Raw genomic sequence first — 18,946 nt, forward strand, 5'->3', positions numbered from 1 at the left:
GGTATTCCTATTTTTCCAATAATTCCAAATTATCAACCGAAATTCAATGGCGTTTTAGTGATTATTCGTACACTTTGTGTATCTCTACCGTAAATGTGACGCTTGCTATTGAATTTCGCAGCTCTACTATTCGTTCTCCGTTCAATTATTGCTACCGTTCATCACAGAATAATATTGAGAGTTTAAATTTTCTAGATATTTTTATCAAAATAGCTCGTTTTTTTTTGTATTCCCTCAGTTGGGCGAGAACAAACTTTCAAAGTTTCGTTGAAAAATCAACTCCTCTTTCGCTGTTATTTTATGCATTCAGATCACATTTCACTGACTTTTAATGGGGCTCAAATTTCCTCAATCAACGCTCAATAAAACGCGTGAAATATAGTCGATAGAGGAGAACCTTCGGAGGGGCTGACGCGAGCCCGAGCTCGACTACTGCGCCCCCGAAACTTTGGATTCTGCGCGCGAAAAATATCGAGCCGGAGAGGCAAATAATTTGGAAAAAAATCATGATACACGCTATCTTTGTCGAGCACAAACGAAAAATAAATCATGCGTCTACTGACGGATCCGGTGCGCGGCAGACTCGCCACTTGTCCAAACGCGGCTCACAGGGTTTTATGTGGGCGCGTTATCAACGTAATCAGAATCGAAACATCTGCCATATGTGCTCGACAAATATAAGCTGCAGGCATACGAGCCCAGTTGATTTACGAAATTCGTGCTTCTTCGAATGGCCGCGACGATACAAATTTTCAGCGAATTTTCTACCGCGACGCTGAACGACTTTTATTCGAAATTGCGAATTATCGAGCTTCGTCGATCCTCCAAAAAGCGTCAAATCGCCGTCAATCGTCCTCCGACTCATCGAAATTCGCGCTCGATCGAGGATCCCTCGAAATCAATATTTTCTAGTCTCCATATCGAGAGAGCCTCCGCCCGGCGAGGTGCGTTCGCAGCAGGCCCCACGAAGCCAAACGTCCGAGTCGATCTTGAATCGATCGACCTCGTAATTGCGCAAGAGTAATTAATGCATCGCAGCGCTCGCAGATCTTACGACACGCCGAATGGATGTCGAGCACAGAATTGTATTTTCATTGTGTTAAAGAACAAACGCGAACAAATGGACATTGTCGCTGATCGGCGCGTCATTCACGTGTATAATTACTTCGCGACCTGCTGACGTCATCACTCCTATATTTATACGCTCCGATTCTTCGCGATCGTCTCGAGAGCAGCGTTCCGCAAAACAGCATGAAAATTATGTTTGCAAAATTATTGTTCTCGGGGCCGAGCTGCCTACGCATTGCGATCGTCCGTTATGGAAGCTGCTCACGCAATCATGTCGTCGATGGCGGATCGTCGGGAAAAAGTGCCCGTTACTTGTCAACGGTATTTTTTAACCGTTTGTCGCGCGTGTTTCTATCAGCTGAGATTGAAAATGCAAAACCTGCGAAAATCGATACTCCCTCGAATCAGCAAGGCATCGAGGTGTTTCTAGACTCGAATTTCCGAACTCGCTGTCCCAGCGGCCCGCTCAGATTGCCCCTAGAAATTAAATTCAACTGCAAAGCCCACCATTGCCTATTGCTTGCACACACACGATTACCGATTCCGATAACGTTCCCTCGATGTAAACACGAATTTTTCAAATGCCGACTCAATGCGAAGGTACTCAACGATCTGATTTTCTGATTGCAGATGCACCATCCGATTCAGATGAAACCAGCGGATAGCGAAAATCGTAACGGTGAGTTTAATGCGCTTTTTCACTGTTTAATTAAACCTTCGGCAACGATGAAGTCACCGTTTGAACGAAACGCGTCTCATCATCCACCAGAATGTGTACACATTTTTTTCAAATCATCGAGATACGAGAATCTGGTCTTTTAGTTATCGATAGGAAAAGATTGTACTTCGTACGGAGCTCGAGGCCAAACAATCAAAAAAGGTATCGCGATGCCTGTCTCACTCTACCCGAATACGCCGCTTTTCGCGTTTTTCTTTCTGCCAGAACGACCCTCGCGGAAGGGCGGGTCGAGTAAAAAATCGGAAAACGAAGGACGATAGCATCATACACGATACTTCGATATTGCCATTAATGCTGATGGGGCTTGGGCGGATGTACAGGAAAGATTATCAGGGATCTCTCTCGCCGGAGGCGAATGAAACTTTCGAACGTCACGTTCTGCTTGGAAAGTCCGAACCGGTTGGGAGGAGCACCTCGTAGTTTTACATCATCCCTTGGCCTCGAGCTTATATCCTGGCGCGCAGAGTCGATCAAGAATTTCGATCGTTATCAAGAACCATAACTGCACCGATGTGGATCCGTGTTTATACATAAACATGAGCGTAAACAAATAGAAAGTTTACCGAGTACACAAACGCAGGGGTTGAGGGATCCTTTGAGCGATGTGACAAGTCGTGGTTAAGACAAATTTGATGGAGCGTTTCGAACAAAATTTGGGGACGGGCCGGCAGTCACTCGTCAAAAAGAGCTCAAAGGATTGTCAATCCAAAGGTTTTTCTGTTTAACGCTCCGGCTTTGCTCACTACTCGTTAGATGGAAAAAACCACTTGGAAACTTTTAACGACTGTCTCTTGAGGAAAAATTCATTTTATTTACAACACCAGGCATCTGGAACTGCGAGATTTTCTGGAATGAGATCACGACCCGACAAACCTTCGCGTGTCCAAAGCAGCAGTGATGCATATTGAACGAATATTTCAATAGATTATTACTAAACAACACAGCAACGAGTCATTTTGAGGAATGTTTTTGAGGCCAAAAAGCACGAACACACGCACCCATCGCCAATTGAAAAGGCTTTCACAATAATGTCCAGGCGAGTCGCGATTCCTCGTTAATTACTCGGTCCAATCGATACTGGGAAACTGTACAATTGCCGGATGCTATCGGCGTAAAAAGTGAATGAAATTTTAAAAACCGAAAAGAAAGCATCGAGACGCGTCAATCGATCAACGTCGTTTGAAATTAATCCCTAAATCGAATGATGGAACCAACGAACATCGCATTTCCTGTCAACGCTCATTCCACGAATCGATCCAATGAGCATTTCAGTTTCATTAAATCTCCGTGATTCTCTGTTTTAAAATAATATTTTAAATGCTCGGCGTCGAAACGTTGACGAGTCTATTTCGTGTGGGGATCTGGCATTGTCAAATGCCACAGTAATTAAAAACTTGACTCTCTGTGTTTTCGCACGTCTCACCTCGGGTATTGAACGAGCTGAAATAACTAGTCGTTGACGTTGAGAGAGAGAGAGAGCAGAATCTAATGTAAGGCTACTAAAGTGCTTTTTGAAAATCGCCCCTTTAACTATTGCGACATCGTCAAACCGAATTCGATAAGTAGCACGACAGAATATAATTACCCCTCTAAATGGTTTCGTGAATAAATTTCAAAATGATCAAGATCTAAAACTTTCACGGTCTCTCGTCCTGGGCTCGGAAGCATCCTTAATAAAATATGTTACCGTCAGATATTCTAAGAATTATTAATTCCACTCCGGATCCGTAATATCGCATTGAGTGCCCCTAAATACGCTCATTGAATTTGGCATGAAACCGTTAAATTTTAAGCACCATCGCCATGTTCGTAACAGGAAATAGTCGGGGCGGTAAAAGGCAATTTGATGATTCACGATTCTTGTTAGACCTGTCGCACCGTCTTGACCGGCTAACGAATACCAATATTATTTAACTGTACACTCAATTTGTGAAACTTTGATGCCAGATGGAAATGGAGGAAGATGACATTCGGACAGGAAGGAAAAATCTCGATGGATAAGAACGCGACTCCATTCATTCGAATTTCTTTGCAACTAGGTTTGGTGTGAATGGGAATGCACTGCATTTTGTGCAGGGCATATGGAAAGCGTCGGTTGTATTGAACGGGCAAAAATAAGTTGCCACTTTTTTATTCAAATGAGGTGGAAAAATGTTCGCTTCAAATATACATCACATTTGCATGGTCAACGAAAAAAATGATTGTTTCTGCTCACGTGATTTTCTTCGTTTTTGATCGTTTCCAAGTTTGTCTCGAACACGATTTCTGATCTTTTTTATCGTTGATCGATCAATTGCGTGAATTTTCGTGATCGAAAAAGGTATCCAACGACAGGAGAAAGCATTGTTTCGATAGCTCCAAAAAAAATTGGCAAAAATATCTTCAACAGAAAAACCAAAAAATCCGCACCATGATTTTCCGGTAAATGAATAATTCAGTGAGAAGCAAAAGGCAATGTTACGGTCCGCGTCGTTTTATTTTCGTAATTATATGCGCACGGAGTAGCCTGTTGTTGAAAAAAGAAACTCATCTGCCACGAGAATGTACAGCGAGGGAAAAAAATCTCGGAGAAAGATTACATAAAATAAGCATGAAAACCATTCTCACGTGAGATACGGAGAGAATTCAAATACAATATTCACGTTGTTTCGTGCGTGTGCGTAAGGGCATAAAAAATGAATATACCTACAACGGAGGGTGTTCGCAGTTCGGAATTTGTACATCTCCATTATTACGACTCGACGAGGGTGTACGTGTTGCTTATGATGCCCGCCCCCCTTCCTACCTTTTCTTCCTAGTTCCATTCCGTTTGCCTCCCTCCTCGCACGCTCTCTATCGTATTACGCGTTGCGAATTTTCTCCGGCATCTATTTTTCATTCGACCTTCCTGCACGGTTAATAAATCGGTGAGTACAAACTCAACTTTCTCGATGGAATAAAATAGCGAGGAGGTTAAATATCACCGAACAGGGGAGAGTCTCAAATCAAGAGTCTCAAACAATTATTTGAACGAACCCATTAAATCGGCGAAATATAAATAGCTACGAATTTTCCTCTTTTTCTTCCTTTCTTCTCTTTCTCTCTCTCTCTCTCTCTCTCACACACACACACTACTGGGCTGACGTGCAGGGGATAAGTGAATAAAGCGATATAGAAACGAAAGCCTTGTGCGTTTTTTTGTGCAACGAAACCCAGCCGGTGCAGAATCGAAAGCTTTATTTATACGCCTCTGACACTCTATTTATAAACGTCTGACAACCGAGCCCACACTCGTCTTGGTCAGAGTGACAGACACCCTGTTTTTCTGAGCCCTCTTGCATCGGAAGGTGTGCTCCTCCATTTGCTCGACGTTCAAACTTTTCTCATTGATTTTGGGTCTTTCAATACTGTCCATGTGTTCGTGAGAATGAAAAATTTCGATGATTACCGACCGAGTGGAAACTGATTCTTGGATTTTCGACCAAGCTCTCTTTCCTTTTCTGGAGGAGTATTGACCACGTTTTCTAACCTCACGAGAAGATTCGAGGGGAAGTTTTTATGGATTCTGTTTTTATATACTTGTTTTATGGAGCGTTAAGAGGGCTCGGATGGAGCTACAATGATTAGGTCGCACCAAAACGAAATATCCGCTCGATCATAAGAGTGGAATTCTCGTAGTCGTGAATCTCACAATTTCTCCGAGTCAAATTACATTTTTCATGATAAACATTCGTAGGAGATTCGCTCTTGCACCAAAAATCCATAATAAAGATTTTTAAACAACTGATGGAATGTCGTCCGTATTTTAATCCTCGCGTTTAAGGAGTGTACGAAAGCTAAAAAAAGCGAAAAGTCGAAAACAGTTCCTTCAGCAGAGTACGAAACCTGGAACAAGAGTGACCAACCCGAGTCAATGCACCGCGTACGTTTTGTACACTCGCTCGAGTTGGATCGGTGCATAACAGTTGGTTGCTAGGCAGCCGTCGCTAACGTTGCATAACAGTCACGTTCATGAGATGACGTCACTACTTTATGTTTTTTTGATTCTTATTGAGAAAGATCGAAATAAAAAAAACACAGGAAACAGTTGTCAATAAAGACGAGCATTGAAAGATGAAAAAGTGTCCCTCAATTTTTCAATTTTCAGATTCTTCGCAACCGTACCAAGCTGCTTTTTCTAAAAATGCGTTAAAAACGACTTTGAATGCGTTTTATTCAGTTTTTTTGGGTTTCGCGCGTAGAACGAAGATACATTTATGCCCCCGAGTTCAACACTGGCAAGATATTTGGACTCTCGTGGTTTGTTTCTGTTGAAACTCCTCCCCCCAACCCCGTTGAAGCGGGGAAATGCTTTCCGGCATTCAAAGGCTCTTTATCCTTAATCCTTGCTTCATCAGCGCGTATGAGACCCGGGACCAGGGTGACGAATTCGTGTCGATGCATGGTCTCGTATGCCTGCTTTAGACTAATGAGCGCATGATCATTCGCTGCTGAGCTTCAGTCGCTAAACTTGTATATTTATTTTGTGAATGTGTGAAGAGACGCTGTTAACGTCGGTCTTTGTCTTGTTCGTTTACAAACTCACGTGAGAAGCAACAAAATGTTTGAATATTTTAGAATTCTTTTGCTGGGCGATTCGCTGCTTCGATTATTCATAAAAATGATTACTTTCCTCCGAGCTTTGGGATCTAATCCGCGAAGACTGGCTCCATCCCTTGGAAAATTGTTAACACTTTTTTTCGCGATAAAGTTCCTCTTGCCTTTTCATCCCCGATCCCAACTGCATGAATGGACTCATCTGCATGCACGATAAATGTACTCAATCCTGAAACACGTGCATTGATCTGAACGAAGAGAATTCTCAAATGGCAGATTCAAAGAAGGGTATAAATAAATCGAGGCTTGAAATAGATAAAACCGGTTGAGTATCTTTCATTCGTTTCATTGCTCCTCCATTTCAACATCGTCAAAAATGCGGCTGGCTCGTTTAATTCGATTGAGGGGAGTCGTGTGTCGGGGAGAAGGAAAAAGGATCGAAAAAGAGTTTAACCGAGTCTACATATCGATGGAGCCGGGCGCTCTCTATTGATAGAATTCTTCGCGCGAGAGTGGCAGGAGGGTTAACGATGCAGAAAAAGGCAAAAAAATCTGCAACTTCTGCACAGAAGTGAACAGAAAAAGAGGCCCGTAAGTTTCGCAGCGTGACGGAAACGCAGCCCGCCCAACCTAAATAATTTGTTCTCTATCTCTTTCGCTGCCTTGAAACTCGCGTGGTCCCCCCCCCCCCCCCCCCCCCCCCCACTGATACGATGATAACGTTTATCTTCGATGCGGCCGTTTGCAGGTAACGCGAAGAAATGCCCCAGCTACCATAAAAATATCGAACGTGAAGCTCTCGTTCATTCATGTTTACAACGAGGCAATATTTTCATGAATCGGTATCTCGACCTTTAGCCTTCCAACGACAAATTTTTCTAGCGTATCGAAATTTGCCAGGAATTTTCGTCGAAAAGTCGAATTTATAAAGATTTTTTTTTCTGAATTTCAACCAATCCATCTGCTTCCGATTGACTGGCTTTTTGTGACGGAATCTTGAATGAAAATTTTCCGACGAAAGTAGCCAGGACTTGCTCAAACATCCGAAAAAGTCAAAATAAAATATCTTCGTAATGAGATAAATGTACGACGAAGGATTCAGAGAAAAATCAAAAATAAGTTTTTTAAAATTTCGTTCCTTTTCGAGGCTCATCACTGTTTCAAGGTTCATTCGTATAGCTTCCGGAGATTTGTACCGAACAGCAGAACACCATGCACTTTTATGGGAATACACACCTTTGGATAATGTCATATCAGCTTGTATTTGATAGTGTGACTGTGAAACCGAAACGTCACTTTGAGCCGCGTTTGAACGCGTGTTTTCCCATACAGGGGCTTTGGATGTACTTGAAAAAGTTTCAAAATCGTCTTACAACGTTTTATAACGTTTCGCATGAATAAAACAATATTTAGAAGGTTTGTCCATATACGAGCTGGCGAAGTGCGCTCGACACGGCACTTTTGTAGCTTACAAAACAGTCACCGGAGTATCGACGTACGAAATAATAGTCGAGGACACTGGTAGCCGAGGTGATTAGCGGTTCGTTCATTGCTTACAGTAATACAGCATTGTGCTCTACTCTGAACGACAATACAGAACTTCCTGAAACAATGAAAAATTTATTATTCATCAATGCCCTGGAGCAAAGGAGTTTTATTGCTTAAAAAAAGAATAAAAATGAAAAATCATTGAATTAGCTGAATGGATTCAGATCAATAGTTCCGGAAGGTTTCGATACTTCAAAGTGCATTCAAGGATCGAATGCAAAAAAGATTTTTTTTTCCCGAACCACCACTATCACCGAGTTCAGAAATTTCCAAATAATCTGCAAATGTTTTCGTATTTGAGTGCTTTCAATCAAATGTGGGAGGTAAAATCTTGAATTTTTATTTTAAAAAACGTCAATTGCTTCTTTCCGCCGTTAAGATTTGAATCGAGAAAAAATATTTTTCCTCGCACTGTGAACGAGTAGAAGCGATATTCGCAACGAAATATTCTACGTTGATGAAAGTATCCGAGGACAAAATGCTCGCGGGGTTTATTAATGGTGGTTAATGAAACCAAAACACTGGACATCTTCGCTGAGTGTTTTTATAATAATTTCAGCGCAGCGGCCATTCCGCGTACGTACAACAGGTGCAGCACGTTGATTCATTGCTTGCAAAAGGAAGACGAAAAATCTGATTCCTCTAACCAAACACCCGGAAAACGTAAACAAATAAAATGGGCATGCTTTTATAATAGCGTTTTAGGAATAGAATGTGAAAACAATACGCTTTTTAAAAAACTCGAAAAAAAAAAAAAAAAGAAAATCACTCAACTGAAAAGCTCGACGGTCCGATAAACATAAACAGAAACGAGGTTATTGTTTTTTTAATCCTCCGAGCGCAGCGATTGTACATGCACGTATTGTGCATATGTAAAATAGCGATCGAATTGATCGACCAGAGGATATTGAATGTAAATAAGGGAACCGGCATGAGTCGCAGCGCTCGAGGCGACGGTCCTGAATACCGCGAGTACCGAATTTGGTAATTTTCTATTTATTTTTGGCTCTCTTTTTCAATTTTGTATTCTTTTTTTTTATTATTTTTTTTTCCATCCTGCCTGCGTAAAGGTTTGTGGATTTTTACGAGCCCGTTCCATCGCTTTGACCTCAATATTTCCGCCGTTCCACTGTGCCCGCTACTGTCAAATTCCCCAGAGTTTTTCCCGCAGCCGCCCTTTCCTAATGCACTACCGCGTAGAGCATGCGTGCCCGGTGGACCGCACACCCATTGCTGGCAGCCCTGGCTCTCTTCATACACATTTTCAGTTTCCTCGTTTTTATTAGCATTCCAGGACACGAGCATTGGATTCAAGGTCGAACTTTCATCCAATTCAAAAACCACGTACACGGTCATAAGCTTCGCGAAATGTGTAAAGACCTTTGAGCTTTAGTTTGCCTAGATTCTTGACGCGCTTCGTTTTGTTGACGAGAGCATAGAGAATCCGAAATCTCAATACTGACCGCACGTGGTCAGTGTTCAAATAAAAATGGGCCCTCGAACCGTAGAATCGTCCGAGTGCCCTACGCAAAAACGAATTGGGATTTCAACCCACGTTTTCGGAGCGAAAATGAAATCCAAAATGCAGACACGAGTAGATGATTTTGGGGTAGAATTCCCCGCCCGATCACGAGGCCTCAATTAAACTAAGCATCGACGATGAGCTAGCGAAAAAAAACCATAATTTCGAACACTCCCTCGGAACTTTTCGCCAATTCGAGTTTAAAAACCATCAACAACGATGAAATACACTTTATTCGGGAGCGAGCTTTTTGTCACGATCTTCCTATTCGAATCGTTATATCCGATCATGCGACAGTCCGAACCTGAAACAGTCGAAACTCCATTGAGTTTGTTGGAAAAAGGCGGAAGCGAATAAATGGCAATCGCTAGTTCGAAAGCCGGCTGGTAGCATGTAATATAAGCATGTACGTGGCTTTGTGTCGTCAGGGCAGGTTAGCCGAGCCACCGATCGATGTGACGAACACAATTGGAATGGTAAAAAAGGCAATGCGATGGGAATGGTCGCATGTGTAGTTGTGGCTGTCGACGAAGCCAATGAGCCTCGGTGCACGCTAACTGTTCGTGTTCCTACATAACGTCACGTGATATTAAAAACTGTTTGTAGACAAAGGAGCATTGCATGCAGGGCCTTTCGCAGGCTCAGACCTCTCGACTACGCCCCTTTGCTAAATAGCAACGAGGACACATAATCGCCTTTATTATATACATAAACGTAGACACACGAGCCAAACGCACATGTGGATTTAAAGATCGTTGTAACCGTGGGGCTTACGACCACTCCGATTTCACGTTGGCTCGATATCCGATCCAAGTATAGCGTCACTATATTTCGATTCACCCACATAGGTAGCACGAGTACAGGAAAAGAAGTGCTTACTTACTCGACTAACGTGTACGCTCTTATATGGATACGTCTCGTAATCTCGTGCCTCGGCTTATCTTCGATACAACAATTTCCTACTCGAACGCGGCACTCATTATTCTGGTAGTACGTACTTATCCGGAGGGAAAACAAACTCTGAAATGCAGCGCTCGAAGCCCCCGTTTGAATCTTGTGCATATTTCCAATCGCCGAATGCTGCACTTTTGAATGTTTATAACGGAATATTTATAGGCGTCGAAGCCTGCAATTCAGTCGCGGAAATGACTTCCGACTTAAAACTGAAAGAACGCTGGCTTCGGAGTCCCAACAACCGCTAATTCACGGTATTATATCCTTCCGATTTACTCGAGAATACTTTTCAACTCCCTCAAAATCAGCCGCGAAATATTATAATTTTATATTTCCACTTAGCCGACACAAATTGCCGGTAATGAAGTTTTTACCGTACACGCGTATACAAATGCTGTTAAACTCGCTTGCGCTAATATCCCGAGCCCCCTGGCATACTCTCCGCTGCCTTTACAGGCTCGTTCACAACTCGTGAAAACCCCTTTTGCACACTCTACCATCCCCTCGGACTCGCACTACAGCCCTCCCAAAGAGCCCTCTCTTCCGGCCGTGTATATTCATGTTAAACCGCCCGTAACGATGACAACTATACGACGATGACGACGACGAGGACGTCGCGCCGGAAATTCGATTTGCTTCTGATGTATACTCCTTCTCCACAACGCTGCATCTAAGTTCAAATACATTTTAAGATCCCCACCGTGTCCGCAGTTCTCCTCGGATTTCAATTCAATGATTTTCTTCGTTCAGTGCGGTTCGGTACTGTTTCAATTTTTCTTACAATTTTTCATCATTCTTCGATCCCTTTTTCCTAAGATTATTTTTCAGGACCCTCGCCATAAATTGCACGCGAAGCTCAATCGAGGTAGACACCCGGTTCCAACGATTTGAACATTCCGTTTAATATTTATTCGTTCAGGCATTTTCGAGAGCTTCCCTTCACAGGATCAGGTTACAGCTGGATAGTTAAAATGATTTTCTGTATTTGCTATACTTTATTGGAAAAGCAGATCGCAGGGTTACGTGACAATTGATCCCGGGACAAAATATCCTCTATAATTTTGTTTAATGATTTTTTTATTTTTTATTGTTTTACACACTTTTATTATTACACACGCAAAAATAAACATACGAACAGTATTATTTTTATAATATTATTTTTATTATTCATAAATATTTCACATAAAAATATCCAAGTTTTACAAGTGTAGGATATTTTAAAATCGAGGATTTTATGTCTTTAGGATCTTTTGACCGTACATCGATCGCGGATCGTAGAGTGATGGACGTCAAATGAGAGATTCTGTGTTGAAACATGATCGAAGAAATTCCAAAGCAAAGAAAATTAGCTTTTCATTGATCGTTTCAGCGGTGTGTGTAACACTGTGGTCGCGACTTTAAAATCGAATTGCGTTTCGAAAAGCCCAATCACATTGGATCGGTTCTCTTTATAAATATTTCCAATCGAGCTGACGTAGCTACGTAACTTGATGGCGAGTGTTTTGTCGAAAAGATTTCGAGACGAAAGAGGAACGCAATTCTACAATCGTATCATTCGGCCAAGCGTTATAGGCGTCCAAATGTTTTGAGCATGTGATGCAACGTTAACAGCCTCCGTTTAAAAATGTACTTGGCAGGAGTGTGACGGCGTGGATATATATCGCGGGGGAGGCTCTATCGCGAGACGATAATCATCAGCGGATCTCAACACTTGGCTGGCATAGCCCGACGGTCTATAAAGTTTATTTAATGGACGACGTCGATGTCCTCGGGAGTAAGTGCTGCAATGCGATCATGTCCGCGCAATCGATTTTTCACCCTAACGTCTCAACGCTCGAAATTCGATGCATCCCAATGCGTCCAGGTTAATTAAGAATTATGGCTAAAATCCATGCAGCTGTGAGGCGAAATTTTGGTAGCATCGTCACTCAAAACCTTTTTCTCTGCGCATTTATACATTTTTTTTCGAACGTTATTAATCTTTTGGGTATCTGCGTTTTCGAAAATCTTCGCTTCTCAAAGCGTCCTAGCCGATTTTTTCCAACTTACCGTGGCATCCGTCGGCCCAAAATTTAGCACCATAAATCTCGCGGCTCGCGATACTCCTGGTCTCGGTGACTGAAATAATATTTTGTCCATCAAAGTTTATCGGCTGACAACCGGCAATTGCGAACCTCGCATGAGCTTCAGTCGCTTAAGTTACCAGAAAAAAGGGTCACGCGATACAAGCGCGCATATCCGCGTCTGGAAAACGTAGCATAGGAGCGCGGATCACAAGAGCATTTTTTTCCTCCACAAAGAGACGCCGGTATCAGCTCTTCCTCCTCCATCCTTTACGAGTGTGCGGGTAAAACTTAAATATTTGGCTGGCGACCAAAAACGCCAGATAGTCCGTCTATTCACAATTTTCCGGTCCCAAAGTTCATCGGCTGCATCTACTTTTTCTTTTTTGGCTCAGGAAACATCGCGAGCGACAAAGACAAGTGGGATACACATCTCGTTTATCTCTATATATGCGACTATGTAATAGTCTATGAAAGAAAAACATTTGGAGAGTAAAATCCACTCCTTATGTTTCCTTTATCATCCTCATATTTGGATCCTGTCTCGCGCCGCGCAAATAAGAACAGCTGAACGTATTTTCATCTCGAGTTTGAACGCAGCCACTGTTCAAATAAATGGATTCCTCTCCAAATAACTTTCTTTGCCAGACGAAAAGTATTTTCCGCGATAAACCTATGTCGATAGAGTCTTCATATTCGAGCGGCTACCATAGTGATAAGTGCAATCACTCATCATTCAATCGTTTCCTCTAAAAACCTATATTTTATGCTCGTACAAATTGCAGTTTTCCTACTTCTCCCAATCATACTTTCGTATATACACTCGTAAGAAATATAAAACTCCAATAAAATTGATTTTTTTTACGAATTAAGACTCTGAGGAATTTATGTGAGGAATATCGACAATTTTCTTCAGACTTTTGAACGTCGAGCTCTTCGCCGACAATATTGAACGAAAGTTCGAAATTTTTTATGGGATAGAACATTTTTTTTGTCAAATACATTCTGAAACGCTCAGTTTTGATGATACGAAGATGACAAAGTTGAACTTGGACACCCTGTATATAAGGCTATTATAAATATATGTATTCCTGTAGCTTATCCCATCAATCTACCGTGAGTTCCGAGCGTCTTTGCCCCTCCTGCTGCTCCTCCCCTCCTCTACTCGTATACGATACTCGTATTCTTTTTGTAGGTCATGAGCATAAGTTTAAACTTGTTCTTTTGCCATATTTCGTATAGGCGAGAGCATCTCTCGAGGTGTGCGTGTATTTGTGCGATGTTTTCTATTCCGTGCTGAAAATTCAATGTTTGCGTTTCCGCTCTCTTGCCTTTCGGAATATTCTGATTTATGGGCGCTCTTCTTATCTTAATATAGGTATAGATGGGTGGTGGTATACGCACACTGGGTCGTTTCATCCTACAGCATCGCGTTCATCGAACCTGAAAAATGAACAACAATATTAATCATTGGCGCGTTGTCTAAAAAACTGATCCGATTGAAATGGTTGTGGATGAAAAAAATGAAGAAAAAAAAAAAGAAAAAAGAAACAGAAGAAAAAACGACGAATCAATAAAACACGAGACGGGAAAAGTATGTCGTGACATAATTATTCATTCATCGAGGAGGAAAACGAACGCGAAGAGCCCTCTCGAATAGTGTTCCATCAAAAAAGACGTTGGATGTACGCGCGTATCCAATTACCGAGCGACATGAAAAATCGGTACTGAAAGTGAACGAACTGCTCTTACCTCTCTTTTCATGGGATATCCTGGCAGGAGCTAGTTTCATTTTTAGTCGAATCTTTGAGCCAGCGATAGCAAGAGATGGGAGGAAAATCTTGTATTATTTTATGCAAACGAGTATGCAGAGATGAAACATAAGTTTATTTCGAATTACGTAGAAAATCTTTGAGACGTTTACTGTCGTCTCGAATAATTTTTCTTCCTGAATCTCGTGGTTGGTTGTCTCGAGGCATACCACCGCGGATTGCTTTTCGCTGTCGGTTGTTTTATGTCTTTCTGAGGCTCTCTCGAGAGCTCGAGGCATTTGTGATGCTGTCCGTAGCTTTGATCCCAACGCTCCTTCCCTCTGCTGATAGCCTCATATTTTTTTATTAGGGCTTCGCCATTTTTTGCTCGGTCGAAGCTTCATTAGCGGGCCGCGTCCGTAAGGGGGTTAATAAAGCCCTTTTTGAAACGGACGACCTTCGCTGAGAAAACGTTCTGTACAAAGAGGGAATCAGAATTTTTTAATCTCTCTTGATCGACCTTTTCCCTGGGCAAAGCTGTCGCAATCGCCGAGAACGCACCTCCGTGACTATCTTCTACGGCAACCCTACACGTTCGCTTTCGGTCCTTTCACCCGCAATTCTTCTCGTTTCATCGTAGTTTTTCCAAGACTTCTTTCCACCGTCGTTTTCATTAGCGCTACTTCAAACTTCAACACCAGCGGGCTCCGGTGCCTTTGGCCTCTGGACTTGTGGAGGGACAACGAAAATTTTAATTTTTTCTTCGTCACTGGATCTCGTTGCCACGGAGAAATGGTATTCCAATAGCTACGACATTTTTCAAAACAAAAAAACCGTTTTCGTATTTATTGTTTATTCGTAAAAGCATCTGCGGCCTTTCCCAGGCCAGTAGGTAGAAAGTCGAAAATGAAGCAGCGACGAAATGATTTAAAATTAAAATGAAGTACGACCCATCGAACGAGCCACCCTAATACAATTTATTTCGATTCGCTTTTCTCACCCGACGCACCTCCCAGCTCGTTACTCATGCACAGGGTGTTTTGACGGCTGGCAGGAGGCTACGCGCCAGGTGCTGTAGCAACGCGTCTTCGGGAGCAACTTTCTTCTGTTCCTGAAGCTCATGCTGAAAGCATGAGTCCCAAATCCGATCGTTTCGCTCTAAAACAACCGCTGTAAAGTCTGACATTCGAAGCTGTAATCGATCCGACGAAATCAGCAATCGGTGAAAGCGTCAAAAGTTGTTCATCGAGCGCAAAAAACCACGAAGGCCAAACCAATTATCTCCAACTAGTTTCCACGTTTCCCGACCGGAAATGTGACATATGTACGGAGAAAAACGAATTGTCGTCGCCCCGACAACTGCTCCGAAGTGATGAAAGCATCGTCACTAGGATTGCCGGACGCATGCAATTCCCCAAAATGGATTGAGCTTTCTAACGGTGACTCTACCTCCAGTGCTGAATCCAGAGGATTACTGATGATCTGCGGGACAACTGGAGCACGCGAAAGCAGCACAACTTCGCTCTGAATCATTGGATTTAATCTCGAGAAAGGAAACCTTCGAAACGAGTATTCTTCTGATTGCAAAGTGAGCGCGATAAATACGGAAAAGATTTGGATTACGTGACGGAATGCAAGATTTTATGATGCGGAATGTCCAGGATCTTTCTGTCCAAGTGATTACGAGCTTTTCCACCGAATGTTTGTTGCGTCGAGTAATCCGCTTCATGGAATATCGAGACTCTTCGAGTGCATGGGAGCGGCTGGAAGCTAGTAAAAGACTCAGTCGATGCATAATGCATTCGCAGGCGCCCCAGTTTCCGTCATTCTTTTTCGTGCTGTTCGTACCTTTTTTGTCGTCTCTCCCGGCATCTTCCTATCTTTCTCGGATTTATTTGAAACCTTTTTGAGTACAAAGGTCACCACCCATTGGAACTGCGAGGCCGCGCCAATGTTTAATCGACGAAAGACACGAATGACCCCTGGCGCCACCTGTTCTTATATTCCGGACTCACGTGGAGCGTCAAAGCCGTCGATCATCATCGTCACTGATGCACTCATAGACTCTCTTCGTCTCGCAGCCTTCCAACTCTTCTCGACTGGGAAGAACCAGCGAGTTGTCAATCTCGGTTGTGTTTACGTGCGAAACTTAAAGTGGCTCGATCGTTCGATGAAGTACGGTAAAGGTACACTTTTTTCCGGTAAATGATAGTTTAAGGTCAGCTGATAACGACAAGCACAGTTCCGGGGCCTCTTACGCGGGGCTAAATTTTCAATTATTTCATTTACAATTTTGAGTTTTTAACACGGTATCCTATGGAAGAACTCACAATAATAGTAAAAAAAATGGTACGGTGTTCGAGCTTTGGAAAAGTTTATATCGTGAAGAAAATTTATCACGGATTCTGTTCCTTTAAAAAAAACATTACCTTATGAGGCTTTGCAGAAAGAGAACATGAAAAAAACCTTAGTTTTTGACGCGTCGAAAGCGGATGTCAGTTATTACGTTGGACTGCTGGTAACAGCTCTGATCGAACTTCAGGCAAATTCAGAAGCTTCGCTTTTTTTTAATGAATTGACCATTCCTTTTTCTCGGTGCTACTGCACCGATGTTTATTTCAATTGTCACCGGTATCGACTCGACCATTGACTAGTCAAGTTGAAGTATAAATTTTATATTTTATGATATTTTTATAGCATTTTATTACATTCTTGCAATAAGAATATTCTCAACGTTAGTGTTTATTGATTTTATTAATGATTTAGACTTGAAATTAATCAACATAAAGCAAACTTGACTAGTCATAGAACGGCCGAACTACCTTAACTCTCCGGGTTCTACCGTGCGTCTCGTGACAGCAGAACGGTCAATACGATATTCCGGAAGTCAGCCAAGCGTATAACACAAATAGCCCTCGCATCACGATTAATCGATTCTCACGCGACTGAACTTCATCTTCTTACGCAAGTAATATTTGAACTTCGCTCCTTGTGGGAGCCGAATTTCCCGCAGAGCTTTGCCCCAAAATGACATAAGCAATATCAAGTTTGCGGATGATGCGAGGAGCAGAAATAACGAGTTTCAATGACTGTGCTGAAAAAGATAGCGAACGCTACAGAATAATATTTGTATGGCTGCAACTCGTGAACGTCTTGCGCCGAGGAGCCACTCCGCAAATTGTATTAAATGAAATGCTGCTTTCAGATTGCTTCGAATTCCACATGTTGCACAAAAAGTCAGCAGAATGTGCTTACTTCTGGAGGGAAAAGACATGGGAGAATAGCGCTGCTTTCAGCTTCCCTCAGAGGCTTGGGTCGCGACAAAAAGCGAAACTCTCCTTTAATTCACTCGCAAATATCCACTTTTCATTCGCCGAATTTAATGATCAAATGCCGCATCGAAGCCTGCGAGTTTCATCAATTGCGCGCGTCACTTTGATCACGCGAGTTTTTCGAAAAAAAGTCAATTCTATTTGACCGTTTCGTGATGCACCTTGCCTCGATATATCCAAGTACCGAACGATGCTGCTCCGGCACATTCACGTGCCTGCGAGCTTTGGAATTTCGTGAATGGTTGGTGCCCTTTTACGCTTGCAAAAATACAATAAAAGGCAAGTTCTGCTGACGCTCATTGGATGCGCGGTCAAAAATTAACGAGCGATCCCATCATCGAAAAAGCATGAAGATTGTCTTGAATTATTTTGAATAAGTGATTTTACCTTCGTAGAAATCACTTCGAATTCGTCTGCTTGTAAACGCAAGTACAAAATGTTTCGGTATCGCCGAACGCCTTTGAGAAACGCATTGTCGGGCGGTATCGTGCATGGTATGAAACCACTTTGGTTCCCAATGTGTATCAACTCGAAGAAAAAAGGAAATAATGAAGCATAATTATACGAGAACCCCTTTTGTAGCAATTTACGCTCGCACTTAACGAATATCTAATCTAACCGAAGCCGCATTCGTCATTACCAATGACAATTATTGGCATTATTGATTTTTATCGGACGTAAGAATCTTGAAACTTGTCCAATTTTCTTTCGCTCGACGCAACGAAACCCGAGAGAAATTTTTGCCACGAATGCACGAAAACGAAAAACTCCATGATGCGATAATCAGCCCAGATTCAAATTTTCTTCTCGAATACTTTTGTCGCGGAGTCGACAAAAAAGTGTACGAAGATGGCGCACGAAATCGGAAGCCGCGGAAAAGTGTTTCCCGTCGGTCTTCTGTTCGACAGAAAAATCATTCCCCCATAAATCTTGACTCCGTTTTTCCGTGTTGTTTTTGAGAAAAAAGGTCAGTGAAACAGGCTCCCCTCGTGTGATGTGCCGAATAAACAAACGAAGGTAGAGAATGCAGTCTTGAGGCTCGAAAATGACGAGTGCAGAAAAGCGACGGAGTTGCTGCTGGCCGTTCGTCATTATACGTCGCCCGTGTTTACATCTTTACGGAGCGTGTACGTGAGCGCATAAACATATGCATATGCGGAGCTATGTGGGAGGCACAAAAGGAGGAAAGTAGGGGAAGAGAATCGAGACGAAATACTTAGCCAGCAGTGTGCCTCGATACGAGCATTTGAATGAGAAAGAAAAGCACTCATACGCAAGCGCCTGCACACGTGTGCGCGGGCTGTGTACGCACGTAATAAGTTGCATTTGTGAGGAGCTCGGCGTCGTTTCGCGGTGCAGAGAGTGCGAGAGGTAACCGCGAGCTCTTGTCCGCT

General features: G+C 42.6%; 1 protein-coding gene across 14 annotated transcripts in view; it reads left to right on the plus strand.

Annotated features, from left to right (window-relative positions):
* The window catches only part of LOC122412491 (CUGBP Elav-like family member 1-A), a 262,155-nt gene that overhangs the window by 187,274 nt on the left and 55,935 nt on the right, over window positions 1–18,946 (plus strand). For all 14 annotated transcript variants that reach the window (XM_043422029.1, XM_043422033.1, XM_043422032.1 and 11 more), the window contains one exon: window positions 1,699–1,747. In XM_043422029.1, the coding sequence (XP_043277964.1) occupies window positions 1,699–1,747 (49 nt within the window). The remainder of the gene's footprint in view (window positions 1–1,698; window positions 1,748–18,946) is intronic.

The sequence above is a fragment of the Venturia canescens genome, chromosome 6, assembly GCF_019457755.1.
Source record: "Venturia canescens isolate UGA chromosome 6, ASM1945775v1, whole genome shotgun sequence".
Taxonomy (NCBI): Eukaryota; Metazoa; Arthropoda; class Insecta; order Hymenoptera; family Ichneumonidae; genus Venturia; species Venturia canescens.